Genomic DNA, 22238 nt, shown 5'->3' with positions numbered 1-22238 from the left:
GATGGGAGGATCACTTGAGGCCAGGGTTTTGAGACTAGACTGGGCAACATAGCAAGACCCTGTCTCTACAAAAAGTTTTTTAATTAGCCTGGTGTGTTGGCATGCACCTGTGGTCCTAGCTGCTTGGGAGGCTGAGGCAGGAGGACTGCTTGAGCTCAGGAGGTCAAGGCTGCAGTGAGCTATGATCATGCCACTGCACTCCAGCTTGGGCAACAGAGCAAGATCCTGTACCAAATTTTTTTTTTAATAAAAAATAAAAACTTTGATCAAATTCTACCCTCTTTCAGGAAGTACTTCTGCCTCTGCTTCAATGGAATGTGGGTCTCCTCTCCTTCAAGCCCCTCTTGGTACACGGTCTGGTCTTTCCAGTGACAGTTACTACACCGTGACAGTATTTGAGTTATGCTTTTAACCCACCATCCTCATGTTCCCCTTAACCTCTAAGGGCCTGGCTTAGTTTCTGGCCCCTGCTAAGTAGTCAGTAAATGTGTATTAAGTGAGACAGCGAACGAATGAGCGCCAAGTCTAGAGCAGGCATGGGATATCATCAACTGTTCAAGGGATGCCTGGCACCCAGCAGGTGCTCCATAAATGGAAGAATGAATGAATTCCAATCCCCATCCACCTCTGTTATTCTTTCTTGTAGATGTACGTGCTCACTTGTTCATCTGAATTGAATAGGATCCTGGCAGCGTAACAAGATTTGTTATGTATATGTAATTAATATGGACACGCACACACATACATATGCACACGCACAAGCATTTGGTTGATGATACCATTTTTCTGATGTATATTGATTCTTTCATTGGGTTAATATTAATAACAATAGCTAACACTTGCTAATATGTCAGGCACTTTCCTAATCAGTTAATAGGTACTAATTTTATCCTCAGAACAAGTTGAGATACTATACTTATAAATGGTTGTCAAAAGGAGAAAGTGAGGCACACAGCAGAAGAGAAAAGTAACTTGCCCACAGTCACAGAGTTCCTGAGCAGCTGTGGGCAAACTGGGATGTGGACACAGGCCTCTGGATCTGGGTCTTCAGCACTGGGCTCTACTGCTTGCAATTCCTGGTGACTGCCCAAGAGCTGGCTCTTTTATCATCCTGCCAGTACGCGGACTCACAAAATCCTCCACAGACATATATGCACTGCCTGAGAGCAGCATCACACAGCAGCAGCTGAAAACACAGTGGCAGCTGAATCCTGAGCACTTCTGAAAGTTTCTCAGAAGACCAGAAATGTGGTCAAGCACCCAATTTCCGGACTTCTTAAGTGCATTTACCAAACTGATAGCATTTGCTTTAATCTCTTGCTGAAACAAACCACGCCTCCAGAAGACAACTTTTGTCTCTGGAGTTACAAAAGTTGGTGGGCAGCTCAACAAGGTAATTTTCTCTTGTCCATGTTACAATTAGGCCAAGGGAAGGTTATGAATGAGCCAGTGCTTGCCATAGCTGCTTTGCTGCAAATGCCACATTTGCAGGTTTTCTTTTCTGCGATATATGCTGGTGGCATGTTAGTCGACCCACGCTAATGAGAGAAGGAACGCGGCTGAGCATCTGGTCGGCTCCCTTGGGTTTCAGATGAAGGAATGGACATTCAGAGAGGTGAAATGATCCCCTTGGTGAGTGTGGGGTACAGAATGCACTAGAATCCCAGCTTCTCAGTTGCAGCTGTGTAGCTCTTTCCAGTAAACTATCCTGTGCATGACTTCACAAAAATGTTTAGATAAGCTTTACTTCGTTGATTTGAACTGGATTGCAATGTGGACCTGTCATGTCTTATTCCTGGTGAAATGATTTTTGTTAGAACATATTTCACAATTTTCTATTTCATATACGCATAGTGCTGCTAGCTGTGTCCCAGTTGCTGGCTGAGTGCTGCCACAATGCTTGCTCCATCGCCAAGATGTTGCAATGAACACGATTAGCTGCTCCCACAGTCTTGACCATTTTTAGTGTATTCTCTTGCTTCCTACCTACCTTTTTTTGTTAATGTCCCTTATTTTGGCACCCTTACTCACATATACCATTTAATCTGAATGAATAAAAATGCTTACTGAAATGTGTGCCATCTGTTGTGGCTGAATTTAAAGACACGTTTCAGTTTTTGTAACAGTGTACTTGCAACATTTTCTCTTCTTTGCAAAATCACCTCTTTCTGGTCTTTTCCTGGGTCCTTTGGAAATGCTTTGAAATGTATTCAGACCATCAGCTGCTTTTGTCTGGGGAAATCATGTCATTGGTGTAGAGATCTAATTTCTTTCTTAGCTTGAGCAAGAGCTGCTTAATAGGAAACATTTTGGCTTCCCATACTTTAAAGCCATCGCTTCTACAGGGAATGTTATTTGACCATCTTCTATTACCCAATTTCCCACAAAAGCTAGTTTTTGAAAAAGAAGGCCAAGCATGCTAATAGAACTCCTGCTAACGGAGCCACGTGGCAAAGTTAGGCAACTAAGAGGCAGAGGCTGGAAGACAGAGTGGAAATCTTAAAAACTACAATGTCTAGGTTGTGGCTGGGATAGGTAGGTGGCAAGAGCAAAGAGAAAAGTGGATGTTTGGTGGAATGAAGGAATCCCAGGGAGTAATGAGGATCTGAATGACTGGAGAAAGACCAAAGGAAAAAAGAATCAATAGAGTAAATCAAGAGAAAGAAATTTAAAAAGATAAAAGGTCAGCAAAGGTAGAAAAATTACAAGAAAAGGCAAAGCGGAAGAGGAAGACAGAGGTGAAAGATTAAAAATGGCATGAAGAGCAGAAATAAAAGTGCATGAGTGAAGGAAAGAAATATCATTCCAGGAAGTTTCTGCCTCAACAGTCAATGACTCACTGCATCAAAGCCAAAATCCCAGCATAAAGCACACACTGATGGGCGTGGGGAGGAGAACCTCACTAAGGCTACCATGCCAGCTCACATCTCAAAGTCTCCACTTGAAAACAAAACAGGTCTGGTGCTGTGACTCACACCTGTAATTCCAGCACTTTGGGAGGCCAAGGTGGGAGGACTGCTTGAGCCCAGGTGTCTGAGACCAGCCTGGGCAACACAGAGAGACACCGACTCTAAAAAAATATATATATTAAAAAATTAGCAAGGCATGGTAGTGTGCACCTGCAGTCCCAGCTACTTGGAAGGCTGAAGTTGGAGGATTGCTTGAGCCTGGGGGGATCAAGGCTGCAGTGAGCCGTGGTCACGCCACTGCCCTCCAGTGTGGGCAACACAGCAAGATCCTGTCTCAACAACAACAACAACAACAACAAAAACTATATGCTACGGATTCCTAGAAACTGAACTTTTGTTCCTGGAGTTTAATAAAAAGACACAAGATGGTCCATAAACATACTACAGTGGAAAGAAAATGATCCTGGCACACAGGAGCCCTGATGCAGGCTGCTGGTCACCAGACCAGACAGGAGGTCACCAAAGGGCTTTTAGCTATCAAAGTTTTTCAACAAAGAAATCCAGAAATCCAATGCACAAAACAGATAGGGTGGAGCTGCCCAATTTGGTTGCCAGGTAGGCAGCCCGCCTTTTAATCACTGAGTCCCCCCTCTCTGCCCCGTTACCAGGACATCTCTGTAGAACTCCTCTGTGAGAGGACTCAGACTGTCCAGCCTCTGGGTAGGTAAGTTCTGCAGTCTTTTATTTTTTAATGAATTGCTTGCCTAAACTGAAAATCAGGATATTTTACCAAAAAAAAAAAAAAAGTCAACTTTCTTTTGAATAATTGGAGCTGTGGGCTCTGCAGTCTTATTTTTTAATGAATTGCTTGCCTAACCTGAAAATCAGGATATTTCACCAAAAAAAAAAAAAAAAAAAAAAAAAAAGTCAACATTCTTTTGAATAATTGGAGCTGTGGGCTCCTGGAAACAGCAACTGATGAGAGCTGAAAACCAGCATTCTTCAATGGGTCACCTTCTTTTTGCCACAGTCCATGTGTGGCTAACGTCCTGAATTCTCATTACTCATCTGATTTTACAGCTACTCCTGCCTAGTGAGGTCCACTGTAAAATCCCTGGGATATATGTATGGCCTCTTAGGGATGTTCCAGCTCAAAACATTCTGCAGCTGTAGAACAATTATTACTGTATTAAATCAAATCATTACTAAATTACAAATTCTTAGTAAATTCCCATTTTAGTAAGAAGTCACTGTTTTAGTCATTCTGTTCTCAAGCTATAGCTCTTATATTTGCTTAGTCAGAAACCATGTTGGCAGTATAATAAAATGAATTAGAATGTGGTTGATTGTCTTCTGCTGGTAGTTCTCATCCCTGTCCCAGCCACCTCTTCCCTTGCCTCTGCCCTCCATCCACCCCCAGCACTGAGAGGTTGCTGAGAGCAAGAACCCCTTCCTCCTCCTCCTGAGAACCTCACAGCCCAGCTCCACCATCAGGCACATGCTGATGTCTTCCTAGAAGCCTCCCTATCCTGGTTAATTTGTGTCAAATATCTTAGGTTTTTATGCTCCATTTACTCGGGTTAATCTGCAAATACTTACCTACTCTGTGAATGTTCTAGGATATATATTAGACACATCATCACTTGGGCCCTGGGGACAGATCCTTCATCCTATTGTTTAGTGGTTTCCTAATCACCAGGAGGAGCTAAAGAGTTGTTTTCTAAGCTGGTATCTCAGACACCTTTTGCACTTCCTCTGATTTCCAACTTAGCTGGTAACAATGAATGATGCACAAATATAATACATACCCAATCTAAAATACTCCAAGTAATTCTAAGAGCATCCGATTTCAAAATTCAGCATAAAGAATAAGTTTCCAGGTTGAGAGAATTCCTCCAGCATCACTGCCTGGGGTGGCTCCAGGCACGTTCTTTACTTATCTTGAAGGTTGAGTTGTCTTTAAAGAAAGACATTTACGGCCGGGCGCGGTGGCTCAAGCCTGTAATCCCAGCACTTTGGGAGGCCGAGACGGGCGGATCACGAGGTCAGGAGATCGAGACCATCCTGGCTAACACGGTGAAACCCCGTCTCTACTAAAAATACAAAAACTAGCCGGGCGAGGTGGCGGGCGCCTGTAGTCCCAGCTACTCGGGAGGCTGAGGCAGGAGAATGGCGTAAACCCGGGAGGCGGAGCTTGCAGTGAGCTGAGATCTGGCCACTGCACTCCAGTCCGGGCGACAGAGCGAGACTCCGCCTCAAAAAAAAAAAAAAAAAAAAAAAAAGAAAGACATTTACTACCCATTCTACAACGACTTTGAAATTCCATGAAATTATTCAAAATGCACAACAAGGTGAGAACACGTGAAGGGGAGGGTAGATTATGCAGGGCAGCCCTGGATTTCTAAACAATAACTGCATTTCTGACCCCGAAAAGGCAACTGATTTATGGATATGATTTTGATTTCATCTAGGAGAGGTTTTCAAAGGTATAAATAAGCATTGTAAGGTTTTGGCAAAAAGGAAACTATCAGTACATTTGAGAAAAGTGGCCAGGCGCAGTGGCACGCGCCTGTAATCCCACTACCAGGGAGGCTGTGGCCAGAGGATCTTTTGAGCCCAGGAGTTCCAGGCCAACCTGGATAACATAGTAAGACCCCATCTTGAATTACTATATATGTATGAGAAAAGGGGAGAGTATAAACTAAAATCAGGATTTGTTCTCATGAAGACAGTCAAGTTTGGAAAATGTGTAGTCGAGGGGATGTGGATCTTGCATTAGTCAGTACCGGGAAGATGGCTTCGGGGAACACGCTAAGCCCATATTGTACGTCTGAGTTTTCAGAGCCTTGTTAATAGAGCTGTATTACCAGATAAATTACGAACAAGAGTGCGTTCAAAACCACAACACTGCCCCGGGAGGCCTTCCAAAAACCCAACTGACAGGTGATAAAAAATTTTTAAATATGACTCGGGTGCTTACGATATTAACTGTTCAAGAATGGGAAAGGTAGAAAAGACAATCTTGGCGAGTAGATCTGCTGCTCATGGCAGACGCTAGAGATGGTACCTGGGTGTTCACTCTGCTCTTCTCTTTACTTTGGTTATTGCTTTTTAAAAACGAAAGGGGCAAAAAAGAAGTGGAAAGTCGTGGAGCACTCGGCCCAGCCCCCACGTAGTTCAAGTAGAGCAGGAGGGAGCTGGCTGGTGGAGGTCCTGCCCACCTGCCACACTCCGTATTTGGGCAAGCCTGTGAGTCACTGTCGGTAACATGGCTCCCTTCGCTAAGGCCAGCACTGACCCACTATCCATGTATCGGTAAACGCAGGGAGTGTGCCACGTGCCTTGACAGTCTAGCGCGTAGACTTAAGAAGTCGCGGCTAGGTGCTCTTTTTCCCATTTTTTTACGTCTCTTCCGTAGCCCGGAAATTTGGGAGAGGAGACTATCGTTTCCAGTTAGAGGCAGAAATGACACTAAGCAGCTATCAGCTCAAGATCACAGAAGAGATCCCGCGCGGCCGTCTCAAGCCCCAGCACCAAACGCCAGTGGGCGTCCCAGTGGGGCGCACCCGGAGCGCGGACCTTCACATCCTCCGAGGAACGCCGCACCCGCGTGGCGGGGGTGGGTAGATGGACCTCAGCAAGCCTCGTTTCCTAGTCGTGTTACGCAACAACTTTGCAGCCGTCATCTTCGCCCTAATTGTGCAGGGGGCGGTGTTTTGTGCGTGGAGCTTTCCCTCCCGGCTCCCGGCCGTCGCGGCTCTCAGGAGAGGCGCCGGGGCATTTTCATCGCTGCCTCCGCCGCGCAGCCCCGCGTAGCTGCCCGGCCGCGCCAACCCCTTCCCTGCCGCAGCGCGCCCCGAGTGTTGGCAGCTTGCCAGCCACCACCCCCCGCCTTCTCTCCTGCCCACCCCAAAGGTAGGGTTCCTCTCGGGAGTGTGCCGGGAAGGGGAGGCCGAGGTCCCTGCCACGCCCGGGTAGCCGCAGCCCGCAGTGCTCGGTCGGCAACAGGTAGCCCGGCCGGCTGCGGCTCTCAGGAAGACAATAAGCGCCTCTGCGAGCCAGTGAGGGTCGCGGGGTGCGCAGAGCCACCGCAGCGACCGGGAGGGTGAAGGAAGCCAAGAGCGGACGGGGCGGTGGGACTGGGGGCTCCCGGGTTCCTCCGCAGGCTCGCTCCGGTCGTGTCGGCCGCGCGGGCCGTTGCGCAACCCTCGTTACGCCGGGCATGGGGTGCCAGCCCTCGCGGGCGCTCGGACGGCGGTGGCCCTGGCCGGGGAGGGACGCAAGCTGGTAGTGGCGCCGCCGCGGAGGGGGAGCTGAGGGCGGAGAGGCGGGGCGTGGCCGCCGAGAGCCCGCCCCGGCCCGCCCCTGCCGGCCGCGGCCATTGGCGGCGGGCCGGGGGCGGGTGCAGGCGCGGCGATTGGGGCCGCGGCCGCCAGTCACGCGGGGCTGGCGGGCGGCGACGTAGCGCGGCGCTCGGAACTGACCTACTAACACACATCTCTCGGCGCGGCCACGGCGCCCGCGGACCCGGCGCGCCCGCCCGCCTCCCGCGCCGCGCCCTCGCCGCCGCCCGCCTCCCGCCGCGGCCCCGGAGGCCCGGCCCGGCCCGGCCCGAGCCCCGAGCGCCGGCGGCCTGACTCGCGGCCGCCCCTTTCTTTCTCCTCGCCGGCCCGAGAGCAGGAACACGGTAAGCGCTCCGCCCACCGCCGGCTGGGGGCCCGGCGACTGCTCCCCGGGCGCGCTGCGGGCGGGCCGGCGCGGGGTGCTGGCCGCGCAGTGTGCGGGGTCGGGCTGTAAGCTGGGCTCGCCAGCAGCGGCGAGTGCGCGCGGGGCATTCATTACATAAACTTTTGCTGCCTTGTCAGGATGGGACTCGCCACCTTAAGGTGGCTGCTTTGATTGCAGCGCCTTCGCGCCGGCACGTAGTCCTGGCTGGTTTGCGCTCTCCCCCCGCTGCTGTTGCATAATGTCTCCTGATTTCAGGAAAATTGATGTTTTGGTAGAGAAGAGCGCCAGGCAGGCTGAGCCCTCTCCGAGCGGGAATATGCTCTTTCCTCTCTAGTGTCTTTCTTTCTTGTTCCTTCCCGGGGGCTGGCGGCGTAGGGGGGAGAGGACTTGGGGGTTGAGGAATGGGGAATAGTCTTGATTTGCTTGGTGAGAAAACGGGTTGGTAGCGTGAACGGTGACGGCATTCGGAGAATGCCTGCGCGGCGTTTGTTTGTGTCAGGGGCTGTGTCTGCACAGACGTTTTCCACCCTGTTTGTCGTCAGCGTGTTTTACAAGCCCTCGGGAAGGTTGTGGGATTTGTCCTTTCATACATTGCATAATCTGCCCACGGTGAAATGTTGGCAAGGATTGCGGGCTGATGTGGGAATATGCGCGTATGTGTGCAATGATTTGGTAATTGAGGCGCAGCATTGGATATTAGATCGTTATTTATGTCTATATTACGTCCCAAATAAACAGGTTTTAAAACGATACTACAAAACCTAAAAGCAAGAATTGCTCGGGTTGAATTCTGATCTTGGGTACTACTGGGGTTCGCCCTTTCAATGTTCTCAGCTGTTATTTTTAAATCTGGGACGAACCATTGTGACGTTTACCTCCCCACCTTCCTAATTTTAATGCATTCCATTCGATCAGCCCTTTTTCTCACCTTATTGTCATCGCTTTTTCAGACACGACAAGACAAATCACATAATAGTTTCCTGGAAATGTTGCATTATGTAACTGCCGAATTTGCTGGCAGTGAGCATAGAGAGGGAGCTAATTACGTGATTTTATAATCTTGCTACAAAGAAAGTAGGACAGTCTCAGCCTTTAAGAATGTCACTATAACAGTTTTTTTTTCGTAAGGATATTTTAAACAGGAAAGTAGACAACCGGGTAAGCATGGAGTTTGCTCATGCTGCCGAATGTGTGTCTTTTGCCCTAAATGAAACGCGCGTTCTTCTAAATTTAGCCCTATCACATTTTAACAATTGTGGCCTCGCAGTGCTATTTCTGGTGTTTTCTCTAGGGCTGTGTGCAAATACAAGTTCAAGGCCATTTGCTGTAGTTTTAACTACACGCCTTCGGAGACCTTTGATAAGATTGTATTTTTAGGAAGGCATTTCGCAGCGCCCGGTGATTTGCTGGATGCTGGCTCCCATTTATGTTTTTAAAGGACACTTTAGGAAACTGCTGTTCTCCGAGAACAGCGGGGAATGGTCAAGTGCCATCTTCTGTTCTTGGTTTTTGTAAATAACAACAGTAAGTGAGGTCAGAAGTATTTATTTACCCCCAGATCAGATATGACCTATGGGAAACAGATATAGGTTAGTAGATCGTATTTTTGTCTAGATACCCTAGTTTTACTCATGTGACGATGTATGAATATGTAATTTACCCAAATATTTAATTTCTTCCTGGACTGTTACATAGTGATTATGTGTGAATATATGTATATGATGGGATGTATATATCGTAACATTTAAATTAAGTGCAGGGTTTTTTTTGGTGGGGGGGTGGACGTCTCTGGAACAGAGTATATTACCCCAAACAATTGCAGTCGCTTTCCAAGAAGCTAGTTGCTCTAGGCCCCCAGCTTCAGACCCCCGACCTACTTTGCGAGCTCGCGGGGGAGTCCCGGCCCTGTAGGGGCAGCGTGGCGCCACCTTCCGATCGGGATCTCCAATGGCGCGTCCGTGCGGCCCCCAGTGCGCCGCTCCCTCTTGCGGGCCGGTGGGGTCTGCGAGAAGCCGGGGTTGGGGGCGGGTCTGGTAGTGGCGGGCGGGGACCTCGGGTCGGGACCGAGAAGCGCCTCCGGGCGGCAGTTATACTGGGGCTGCTCGATGGCCTGCGCTCCTCCCTGCCCCCTCCCCACATTCCTTTGTTCTGGCGCGGGGGGTCCTCGCGGCGCCGAGGCCCCGCTGCGCCGCCCACCCGGAGGGAGGGGGGTCTCTGGGAGGCGACGCGTGGGGGCGCGGCTGGTGGAGCCCGGGCCCTAGGGACCGGCCCGGGTCGGAGTGCGGGTGCGCTCTGGGTTCGCCCGGGCCGCAGGAGCCGGGGAGCCGGGGAGCCAGGGAGCCAGGGACCCCGGCGCCCGCACGGGGCGGACAGGGGCAGCGCGGGCGACCCGGAGTGCCTGCGTCTCGGCGGCTCTCCCTCCAACAGGGCAAATCCAGGGGCCTGACTCCGCGCCTGTTCTGCGGTGAGGTTCTGAAACCTGCAGACACCTTTGTTCCAAGAGTCTTCATTGTATTTCTGAGCGAAGCGCGTCTCCATTCTTGAAGTGAAAAAGACCTTAAGAGAAACCTCCAAACGTCCACCGACCACAGAAATTGGGGGTGGGGGCGCTCCAGTATTGATAGTGATTAAAAAAGAAGTCCTCAGCTTGACTTTGGCCAGTTGAGTTGAGCCGATTTTTTTTAAACCTTTAATTTATATGGTCAAAGGCTAGAGAGAACACTGATCTCCAGAGTTCAAAATAAAATCAAAATACCCACATAGACGCTGCTGTACTCCTGTAAAACTACAGTACTTTCATCCTGGCATAAAGACTTCCAAGATTGTACCCATGCGGGAACTCACAGTGAATTCATGGAGACATCACAGATGCTCTCTTGAAGCATATCAACGCAATGTGCTCTTTGTTGAAAACTGACCAAAAACTTGGCTTCTATGGGATCATATGCTACACCCTTATCCCTAATCAGTTTCCCTCTTGTTACAGGCAGTAGTTAGAGAACAGGCATCGGTGAGGTACAGATCCTAAGAGCACAGGCCCTGGGCTTACAAGAACCCTGGGTCCCAGGCCCCAGCTTGTTATCTTCCTCCACTGTCCTGATTTCCATCACTCTCCAGGTAAACTGAGGGAATAAAACCTGTTGACCTAGTTGGTTGTGAGGAGTTCAGTAAATGTTTCCTGTATTATTGACCAGCAGCCAGAATCTTTGTGTGTGTGTGTGTCAGTCAGTATTGACCTTCATTTTTCTCTTTGTAAATCTCTTTGCAGTAACAGTAAGGATTCATGTTGGAATTAAGTCTGTAAGATCTTTCTTGGATACTTTTTTTGTTCTAATAATATTTTTTTTTTTCCTGAAAACTTTGCCATTGTGTTCAATGTTAATTTCAGTTTAAGGGGAATCCTGACAGGATTGCAGAACCTCAAACTTCCCAAGTCATTGGGTTAATGTTTTGGGGAGCTGCTTGAAGGAATAGAGAGATGAATCGATTATAGTAGCAGGAATGAAGTGACAAGTGCCGTATTAATAGCTCAGCTCTTTCCAATTCCCTTACACATTCTGTGACTCATTTTCTGTAGCCTGAATGATTTCTCTATCTAAAACTTTGTGGTCTGAGATCAGCAGTGGATGGTGAGACACCACACATCAGCTCTCTTGTAGGGGGTATATGTAGCCTGAAAACTAAGGCCGGTCCTGTGAAAGTGTTTATATTTGACCCTTTTGACTAACAGAAGAAATTTTCATTTGGTTTACCCTTACACTTGCGACATAGGTCAGGCTTCAGTAAGACTCATGAGCAGCGAAGACAGCCTGGAACTGATAGGCATCGCTGCCTTTTGATACTTATCATTCTTCAGAAAAGAGATTACGAGTTAGTATTTACTAAACTTATACTCTGCATGTGCCAGGCACAGTGTTGAGGGGCTCTGTTATCGTCCACATTTCATAGAGGAGGAAATGGAAACTCGGAGAAATGAATTAGCAGCCCAGGTCGCAGAGCCTGAAAACCAGATGGGGAAATTTGCACCTCAACAAAGTGTATTCTCACACTTACTGTAGTTTTTGAAACAATTTCCTTTTCTGGGTTAAAGGCTTATTTTTGTTCAGTGCAGTTATAACATCACTGTGATGCAACAGCCTGAAAATTAAAACTCTTTGTGAGAGGCCTTCGGACGTTGAGCAATGTGCCTGACTCACCAGCTGAGTGGATTTTTCTAGTTGACCTTGCCTTGGTCATTAGAGTCAATTTCGAGATGTAAATGCGATTGCAGCATGGAATGGAAAAGGTGCAGTCATATTGCCTGGGCTTTATTTTTACCCAGGTTAAACTCATATACTTCATGATTTCCATTGTAATCCAGATGCCATTGATGCTGTTAAATTTGTTTATTTTTAATTTGTATTGAGGAATGAGAGCACACTTGGGATTCAATTCAAAATATAACAGAAACAATGTAATTGAAATTTCCTTTAATATTCATTTCTTGTTTTTGTAAGGTATGCCTGTATTTCACAGGGTTTAACACATTGTTTGATATCCTGTTATTTTTCTAAATTATATTTGAGTTGATTTCTATCCAGGTTGGACTTGTATGAGAATGTTGAAAGACGTTGACCTTTGATCACAGACATTACATAAGAATTTTTCAGTTTCAAAATGAATTTTTATTATTACTACCCCCAGTTATCTTTCACATTTCTTTGTAAGTAACTTTACTGTAGTTAAAAAAAAACACCCAGCACTGTTTCTTGTATGACTTTAATAAGAGCATAGCTTGTTTTTATGATAAGAAAGTTTACTTGAGATTTGCTAGATGCCATTTATTAATAATCTGTGCTTTGAGGACTCAGTTTCATAGGACGGACTCAGAGTGATGTTTATAAGCCTTTTAGTTATCAGAACATGATGTCTTTTACTAATTAGCTTTTTAGAGGTCTTAAACTGTAATTAACTGGCCTTCAAATAAACACTAAAAATAAGCATTTAAAAATCTACTCTATTCATAAGGTAGCAAATGACATTTATAATCATCCACTGACTAGAAAAGTGGAAAAAGAAATTTAAAAGCCAAGTGAAGCAAGTTGGGATGATTCTACATTATCATTAGAAACTTTCAGGAATTTTCTCGGCCTGACCGCCCCCCCAGCCCACCATTTTTGCCATCATTACACCGTGTTGCATGTATTACTTATTCATTGGAGGATTTCCTACAACTGGGTTACTTTGTGATTGTTGATGTCCTGTTAAGATTTCAGATTAGTTGCTACACTGATCAGTTATCTTTTCAGAAGTTTCAAGATATTAATAGTCCCCACTTTTAAGTTTCTATAGATTTTTAAAAAATTATTACTGTCCTGTTTTTCCCCCATGTTACTTCCCATCTTTAGTGAGAGCTGTTCTTATTTCTCAAGCTGTGCAGTTAAGTGTTTGGCCGTGCTAGTGTGTATGTGCTTACTCTTTGCAGACTTCAGAATAATTTAATTGTGTATTAAGTTACAAACACTGATGACCTCTTGAAGAATGTTGTTATACTATTTCACATTTCAATTACTTAAATTACATCAGTGATGTAATAAAATGCAGTGTTGTCATTGTATTTATTAAATTTAAATTTAATTTTCAACTGGTCCTTTGTTGAACTTGAAATATTTTCATTTGTCATAAACTGGAACAGGCTTTGACACATTTATTTACGGAGGCACCCAAATAGAAAAAGTAGGTCAATTTGTTGCTATGATAGAACAGATTCTGGCAGTGTGCAAGTGTGTGTGTGTGTGTGTGTTTGTCTTGCCTGTCTTGATCAAGTACACATTTCTCTCTAACTTTGGAGTAAGCTGCTTCCTGGGGACAGAATGACCCTTAGAGAGGTTTAACATAGTTTTCTCAATTTAAAAATCCTTTTCTTTTTCAATGGGATTAGAAAATTCTCTTGCAACTTCAGTGTTTTCTGAGTTTTTTCACTCCCCATTTCCTCTGGGTTGTACACGTGTAGTGAATTCTTTTCTTATTTCATCTCTGCTTTTAAATACCAGATTGTTTTCTCATCCATGAAAAGAAGTAAAGTATTTCATTGACACAGATAGTGTGAATTTTACCCACAGGAAGAAAATGTAGGGTTAATATATTGCTAGTGTTCATACTTTAGAAGTATAAAGAGATGTGAATTGATTAATTGATTTGATTTTTTCATGAAAATGACATTTATCTCAAAAATAAGCATCTGCTGTCTTACCGGAGAGATGGCTTACAGTTTAACATAATTTAAGCTTACCTTGAAAGCATTTTTCTTCCTTTACTGTTATCTATATTATACAACAGGGAGAAAACAATACATTCAGAGAGGAGAGGGAAAATAAGATAATTCTATAATGTTTCCAAATCATTGGGCGGATCAAATAGTATTTCGTCTTCTATTGACAGAATTTTAAAAACAAAATATATATAGCAATTTGCCATAAAACTTATCCTTTAGAGATAATTAATAACAAAATGTTCTCAGAGTAGATTTTAATGTTTAGACTATTAGTAAGATTTCAGATGATTGAAACAAAGCATGTTTATTCTTTTCCTTTGTAGAGCTTGGATTGTTAAACATTATTTCTGTGAGAGACCAGGGAAGATAAAGGTCTACCATAAACATAAGTAATGAGATAACTCCTCAAGGATAAATTTGGTCTAGAATTATTGTTATGAGGTTATATTATTTTATAAAATTTTCTAAATCAAATCTTGTTATTAAAAACAATATTTAGGTAATCTGACTTAAACTTTTAATATCTGGGCTTACAAAATATAATTCTTGCCATATAATTCTTGCTTAGAGAAATAGTGTGATGGACTATACAAAAGTATTAATTAGTGATGGCACCTTCAGAGTATGTACGGAAAAATATGTCAACTGGTATGTAATAATACCTGCTCTTAAATTTCTCTTTTTTATTTGTGTTTTCAAGGAGAGTCATATCATGTAATGTGTGTAATGAAGTTAATCGTGCTGAGTACACTAACATCATAGAATTGGCATGTAGTGTCAATTATTCACCAAAAAAGAAACTTAAGCAATGACTAATATACCACAACATTAGATGCTGATTTGAAAAGATGATGCATAGATGAAGTAATTGTTAAATTAATCATAAGGGAAAATATTGAGGCTTGAAATAAATTTGTTAGGTTAGCATAAATCCTGAGGCTTTTTGAAGGCATCATAAACTACTTTTGCATTTGCTTTAAGTTTATTGTTGAGGGGCATAAGGAGAGCCCAGAACCCATCTGTGCTGAACTGTTGTGTGGTCTTGGGAAGGTCAGCCTGTCTTCTAGCTGATTAATCTGCAAAATGAGAGGGTCAGAGAGACACTGTCCCCCGCCTCATGTTGAAAACAGATTACACTCTTGGATTTGTTAAAAAAAAAAAAATCATAGGTGACAGTGTCCACAGCTATCATATTTCTTTTTCTCTATTTAACGTAATTAGAATGGCCAGGAGGTTAAAATTTTAGCAGAGATACGAAAATTAGTAAAATGTTTTCTCAATTCATAAATAGTGCCAGATCTGAAACATCTCTAAGGAGGATGGAGAAAAGTTCTAGATAGTATCTTTGCTGGCTTAAAGAAGTTAAGACAGCATCTAAAAGAAGTTAAGGGCCCAGGCATGATGGCTCATGCCTGTAATTCCAGCACTTTGGGAGGCCGTGGCAGGCGGATCACCTGAGGTAGGGAGTTCGAGACCAGCCTGACCAACATGGAGAAACCTTGTCTCTACTAAAAATACAAAATTAGCTGGGCATGGTGGCGCATGTCTGTAATCCCAGCTACTTGGGAGGCTGAGGCAGGAGAATCGTTTGAACCCGGGAGGTGGAGGTTGCAGTGAGTTGAGATCGCACCATTGCACTCCAGCCTAAGCGAAACTCCATCTCAAAAAAAAAAAAAAAAGTCAAGCTAGCATAGTGCCTTACTGCGCCCAAAGTAACTTAGTAAAGGGGCGTGTATTACTTAGAATTGAAAGTGACACAAAAGAGAACTGTGTGTAAATAAGACTGCATTGCACAGATGCAAACCACCTGTGAAAGTGTAGGAGAGAGTAAAGGAACTGGACCGGAATGTAAGCTCTGCCATTTAACTAGCTGTGTGACGCTGGGCAAGTCACTTGACTTCTGTGAGCCTTAGTTTTCTTATCTGAAAATAGTCATTGAAAGTGAATGAAGGAAAGCAGGTCAGGCTCCCAGTGCCCGTTCTGTGGTAAGTGTTCAATAAATGGCACCTATTATGATTGTTATTGTTATTATCTCCATGACAAGAAGAAAGCCTGCACCCCAGGCCCATGTCTGTGCAACTCTGCACTCACACCTGGTTCCCCTCTGCTCACCTGTTTGTCTCCCACCCACGACTGAGTGCCTGGTCTCTGGAGTTTGGTTTTTCCTCTCCCTGTTTATGTGCCCCCAGTCTCCCCTTGTGCCCAGTACACAGTGGGTGCTCCATATGTCTTGAGTAAACCAATTAATGAATAAGAGAATCTCTCTGTTAATAAGTAAAATATCTTCTTTACAATTCACATAACACTAAAAGAAAGCATCAAGAAAGTTTTCCGGTTACAAAACTCTCTTATATAAGGTATATGGGTGACTGTCAGTGAAATGTTGAGCACCTAATATCTTCAGGTTTTTGCTAGAAGACTGCAAGTATATTTTAATTTCCACCCTGAAGTAATTCCCAGTGTAGTTGGGCACAAAAGACAAACATGTGGAAACACACACAGTGTATGTGATTATGCCTCTCTCCAGATCATCCCACAATGCTGATAAACTCTTTTTAACACTGCAAGATTATTTGACACATAATATTACAGAAAATACCCTAAGATAGTATGGTGATTTGCCACTGAGTTGTGGAGACCATGAATGTAATATATACAGATGAGAGAAGAATCACAGATTTATAGTGACATGTCATGAAATTCAAATAGGAAGAAGATGATTAAAAACAAATGAGATGGCTGGGTGTGGTGGCTCACGCCTTTAATCCCAGCACTTTGGCAGGCCAAGGTGGACGGATCACCTGAGGTCGGGAGTTCAAGACCAGCCCGACCAACATGGAGAAACCCCATCTACTAAAAATACAAAAGTATCTGGGCATGGCAGCACATGCCTGTAATCCCAGCTACTCAGGAGGCTGAGGCAGGAGAACTGCTTGAACCCTGTAGGCGGAGGCTGTGGTGAGCCAAGATCACACCATTGCACTCAAGCCTGGGCAACAAGAGTGAAACGCCGTCTAAAAAAAAAAAAAAGGAAATGAGGTTTTCTGTAGGTCTTAATGTACCAACAATGTTGTAGAGATGATAAAGTAGACATATAGTAGTTAAGACACCTAGAAGACACGAGTTAAGGAAATTTTAAGACAAATGGGGCTATTTTAGTTAAATAGAAATAGGATTGTGAAGGCTCCTTCCCAATTGGGCCCCAACCTTGAAAAGGTCCTCAAAGTTTAGGAAGAGTAACTAAGACAGACAGAATGGTGGGGCATTTCAAAAGCATTACTGTAAAAACTAGTTAGTGAGGCAAAATAAAGGAATCTGATTTTTTTTTTTTTAAAGAAGGAACAAATAAGATAACACATGAAAGAGAAAGATTCTCAAGTGGAGAAAATAACCAGAATTAATAGTCTGCAAGGGATCATATGATGTTTAAAAACTAAAAGTGGAAAAAAGTAGTGGCCGAGACTATAGTGGAGATTTGAAAGGTGCCTTGGGAAAGGTCAGTGCAGTCGTCTTTAACTGGGATATCTTCCTCTTTACTTCTTCACTTGTTTTACTTTAGCAGGAGGACTTTGCTGAATGGCAGAGTACAGACTGCAACAGAGGAAAGAATCCATTCAATATGTAGAGGAAACTGGGCTTTCATGTTAGAGGATAAAACCTAAATGCAAATTAGAGGAAACAGTATTGTTGGCTGGGCGTGGTGGCTCATGCCTGTAATCCCAGCACTTTGGGAGGCCAAGGCAGGCGAATCACCTAAGGTCAGGAGTTCAAGACCAGCCTGGCCAACATGGTAAAACCCTGTCTCTACTAAAAATACAAAAAAATTAGCTGGTGACATGCAACTGTAACCTGAGCTACTCAGGAGGCTGAGGCAGGAGAATCGCTTGAGCCCGGGAGGCAGAGGTTGCAGTGCGGCAAGATTGCGCCACTGCACTCTAGCCTGGGTAGCAGAGCGAGACTCTGTATCAAAAAAAGAAAAAGGAAATAATATTGTTTAAATGATAAATAGGAAGATTCCTTCTCTGCAGCATCATTGCTGACTGTGACATACTCCTTGCCTTCATTTCCCATTAAAGTTTCATTATCAAAGAACAGAAACTTGGTATTCATAATCACAAATTTCTCTGAGTTATGACTAGCTGTTCCCTTAACTGTGTTGGCTCAGTTTAATGGGCAAAAACCTGGCATGAAACATTATTCTTTATGATCCTGAAATTATTACATAATTCCTTTCATTCCTTCTGGAAAAGATAAAAGAAGCTGGCAGGCTTTTCCAATTGATAAAAGTAAACTTCACTTTATTAGTCATTATGAAACTAGGCATAAGAAAGAGATAGTGACATCAAGTAAGAACATTACATCTTTTTTTTTTTTTTTTTTTTTTTTTTTTTTTTTTTTTTTTTTTTTTTTTTTGAGACGAAGTCTCACTTTTGTCCCCCATGCTGGAGTGCAATGGTGCGATCTCGGCTCACTGCAACCTCCGCCTCCTGGGTTCCTGGATTCAAGCAATTCTCCTGCCTCAGCCTCCCGAGTGGCTGGGATTACAGGCACCTGCCACCATGCCTAATTTTTGTATTTTTAGTAGAGATGGGGTTTCACCATGTTAGCCAGGCTGGTCTCAAACTCCTGACCTCAGGTGATCCGCCCGCCTCGGCCTCCCAAAGTGCTGGGATGTACAGGCGTTAGCCACCACGCCTGGCTCATTACATCTTTTTAGTATGGTAGGATAAAGTGCTACTGTGTGCAGATCGTGCTGATGAAACCGTTGTTGTACCACGTCTATTTTACGAAAAGTATTACCAACTGGAACATTAGGCAGAGAATCAGTGTCTAGAAACATAACTAAATTCAAAAGCCCCCATGCAACGATTGCTATTGGAACATAACATGGGTTTTTATTAACTCAAGCTAAGGCAATCATCAGGCCAAATTTGTACTGTAAGTATTTCATCAGTGGAAGAGGAAACTAATGAATGATTCTATTCTTGAGTTCTTATATTTTACTTGAAACTAATTCATATAAATGAAAGAAATTTTTTTCTGTAACTATATTCTCTTGGTTTAAAATAATTTTGTTTCAAGAATGCACTATACTTTTAAAAGCCCTTTGAATAGAATAGTGTTTTTTTTTGTTTTGTTTTGTGTGTGGTTTTTTTTTGTTTTTGTTTTTTTTTTTTTTAGATGGAGTCTTGCTCTGTCACCAGGCTGGAGTGCAGTGGCGTGATCTCAGCTCACTGCAATCTCCACCTCCCGGGTTCAAGCGATTCTCCTGCCTCAGCCTCCCGAGTAGCTGGGATTGCAGGCGCACACCACCACACCCAGCTAATTTTTGTATTTTTTAGTAGAGATAGGGTTTCACCATGTTGGCCAGGATGGTCTCAATCTCCTGACCTCGTGATCTGCCCACTTCGGCATCCGAAAGTGCTGGGATTACAAGCGTGAGCCACGGCGCCTGGCCTAGTAACTGTTTTTTAGTTCAAAGCTACTATGTAACTGAAATCTGAAATCTATTTTGACAGAATTTTCAAGATCACAAGAAGTATTTTGGATACTTCAATGTTGAATGTTTGATAGAACAATTCAAAGGAATCAGAAAAAAAAATTCTAATCTCTTAAACTCAGATGTTTGTAAAGAGATGGCTTGATCAAGAAGAATCCTTTTCATTTAGTTGCAGTGAGTCACCTGGTGGAATTTGCTGGGTTATAAGCCTACCAGGCAGTCAGGGATGTGATGGGCAGGTTTCTGTCCACGTTAAGGTATAGATTAAAACCAACAGCTCCATTGTTAATGTGGCTTTTACTTTAGTTTTTGTAGAAGAAATTTGTCTCCATTTATATTCCATATAGGAGTGCAGAACTTTTTTTTTTTAACTCATGTTAAAGTTTACTTGGTTAAGTCCCTTTTAAGAGGTGAGCATATTGCTTGGCAGTGATGTAAACATTAGGTAACATTATTTAGAAGCACCACGGTATGCATGTACTATTTAGAAACTTACCAACCAGAGGCTATCTGTCATTTCCTTCCTGTAATTGCCCACACCCAACTATTTCTCCATTTTGCCTCATTAAATACAGCCTTCCTCTATTTCTCCCTGGGCAGAGGTTATTTTTCCCTCACTTTCCTGGACCACATATTCTCTTACTGATAGGTCTTATTAGGGATTTGTCCTTTACAGCTTTATAGTTTAGGTATTTGGGAACTTATTTCCTTTTTGAGAATGCTAACTCGTTGAAAGAAAGAACTGTGGCCGTGCCTCATCTGTGCTTGTATGCCCTACATGCTTAGCATATTTCCTTGTACATAATTTGTAATAAACATTTATCCAATGAATAACTGGGTTTTTTTTTTCTTTTATTCATGTATTGCAGATAACCACGGAGGCCCAATTTCATTCAATAAGGAGCCTGACGGATTTATCCCAGACAGTAGAACAAAAGGAAGAATATTGATGGATTTTAAACCAGAGTTTTTAAAGAGCTTGAGAATACGGGGAAATTAATTTGTTCTCCTACACACATATATAGGGGAAGGTTGTTTCTGATGCAGCTGAGAAAAATGCAGACCATCAAAAAGGAGCAGGCATCTCTTGATGCCAGTAGCAATGTGGACAAGATGATGGTCCTTAATTCTGCTTTAACGGAAGTGTCTGAAGACTCCACCACAGGTGAGGAGCTGCTTCTCAGTGAAGGAAGTGTGGGGAAAAACAAATCTTCTGCGTGTCGGAGGAAACGGGAGTTCATTCCCGATGAAAAGAAAGATGCGATGTATTGGGAAAAAAGGCGGAAAAATAATGAAGCTGCCAAAAGATCTCGTGAGAAGCGTCGACTGAATGACCTGGTTTTAGAGAACAAACTAATTGCACTGGGAGAAGAAAACGCCACTTTAAAAGCTGAGCTGCTTTCACTAAAATTAAAGTTTGGTTTAATTAGCTCCACAGCATATGCTCAAGAGATTCAGAAACTCAGTAATTCTACAGCTGTGTACTTTCAAGATTACCAGACTTCCAAATCCAATGTGAGCTCATTTGTGGATGAGCACGAACCCTCGATGGTGGCAAGCAGTTGTATTTCTGTCATTAAACACTCTCCACAAAGCTCGCTGTCCGATGTTTCAGAAGTGTCCTCGGTAGAGCACACACAGGAGAGCTCTGTGCAGGGAAGCTGCAGAAGTCCTGAAAACAAGTTCCAGATTATCAAGCAAGAGCCGATGGAATTAGAGAGCTACACAAGGGAGCCAAGAGATGACCGAGGCTCTTACACAGCGTCCATCTATCAAAACTATATGGGGAATTCTTTTTCTGGATACTCACACTCTCCCCCACTACTGCAAGTCAACCGATCCTCCAGCAACTCCCCGAGAACGTCGGAAACCGACGATGGTGTGGTAGGAAAGTCATCTGATGGCGAAGATGAGCAACAGGTCCCCAAGGGCCCCATCCATTCTCCAGTTGAACTCAAGCACGTGCATGCAACGGTGGTTAAAGTTCCAGAAGTGAATTCCTCTGCCTTGCCACACAAGCTCCGGATCAAAGCTAAAGCCATGCAGATCAAAGTAGAAGCCTTTGATAATGAATTTGAGGCCACGCAAAAACTTTCCTCACCTATTGACATGACATCTAAAAGACATTTTGAACTCGAAAAGCATAGTGCCCCAAGTATGGTACATTCTTCTCTTACTCCTTTCTCAGTGCAAGTGACTAACATTCAAGATTGGTCTCTCAAATCGGAGCACTGGCATCAAAAAGAACTGAGTGGCAAAACTCAGAATAGTTTCAAAACTGGAGTTGTTGAAATGAAAGACAGTGGCTACAAAGTTTCTGACCCAGAGAATTTGTATTTGAAGCAGGGGATAGCAAACTTATCTGCAGAGGTTGTCTCTCTGAAGAGACTTATAGCCACACAACCAATCTCTGCTTCAGACTCTGGGTAAATTACTACTGAGTAAGAGCTGGGCATTTAGAAAGATGTCATTTGCAATAGAGCAGTCCGTTTTGTATTATGCTGAATTTTCACTGGACCTGTGATGTCATTTCACTGTGATGTGCACATGTTGTCTGTTTGGTGTCTTTTTGTGCACAGATTATGATGAAGATTAGATTGTGTTATCACTCTGCCTGTGTATAGTCTAATAGTCCATGCAAAGGCTGTATATATTGAACATTATTTTTGTTGTTCTATTATAAAGTGTGTAAGTTACCAGTTTCAATAAAGGATTGGTGACAAACACAGAACTCCTGATCCATTGCATTTGATTTGATGGAAAAGAAAAATCAATTTAAGTTACAAAAATAAATATTAAGCTATTTTACATTTTATATGGGGGAGTTTTCTCCCCTGAATAAGAGAAA

The 22238-nt window shown here is 43.8% G+C and overlaps 1 protein-coding gene across 4 annotated transcripts; it reads left to right on the top strand.

Moving 5' to 3' along the window:
* The first annotated feature begins 6609 nt into the window (after window positions 1-6609).
* Window positions 6610-22121, top strand: NFIL3 (nuclear factor, interleukin 3 regulated). Of its 4 annotated transcripts, none has more exons than XM_030919929.1 (3): window positions 6610-6824; window positions 10624-10754; window positions 20260-22121. In XM_030919929.1, exon 3 carries the CDS (start codon window positions 20432-20434, stop codon window positions 21818-21820), a length of 1389 nt encoding a protein of 462 aa, XP_030775789.1. In that variant the 5' UTR covers window positions 6610-6824; window positions 10624-10754; window positions 20260-20431; the 3' UTR covers window positions 21821-22121. The 4 variants fall into 4 exon arrangements, with proteins under 4 accessions (XP_030775789.1, XP_030775787.1, XP_030775786.1 ...); XM_030919928.1 differs by lacking the exon at window positions 6610-6824 and adding an exon at window positions 7487-7596; XM_030919927.1 differs by lacking the exon at window positions 10624-10754.
* Window positions 22122-22238: the final 117 nt, after the last annotated feature.

Source organism: Rhinopithecus roxellana, chromosome 16, assembly GCF_007565055.1.
Source record: "Rhinopithecus roxellana isolate Shanxi Qingling chromosome 16, ASM756505v1, whole genome shotgun sequence".
Lineage (NCBI taxonomy): Eukaryota > Metazoa > Chordata > Mammalia > Primates > Cercopithecidae > Rhinopithecus > Rhinopithecus roxellana.
Note: the sequence above shows the minus strand (reverse complement) of the source record. Positions and strands in the feature narration are given on the sequence as shown.

Excerpts from the sequence above, each read along its gene's own strand:
- NFIL3 (XM_030919927.1), top strand. The coding sequence starts at position 20,432 with ATGCAGCTGAGAAAAATGCAGACCATCAAAAAGGAGCAGGCATCTCTT.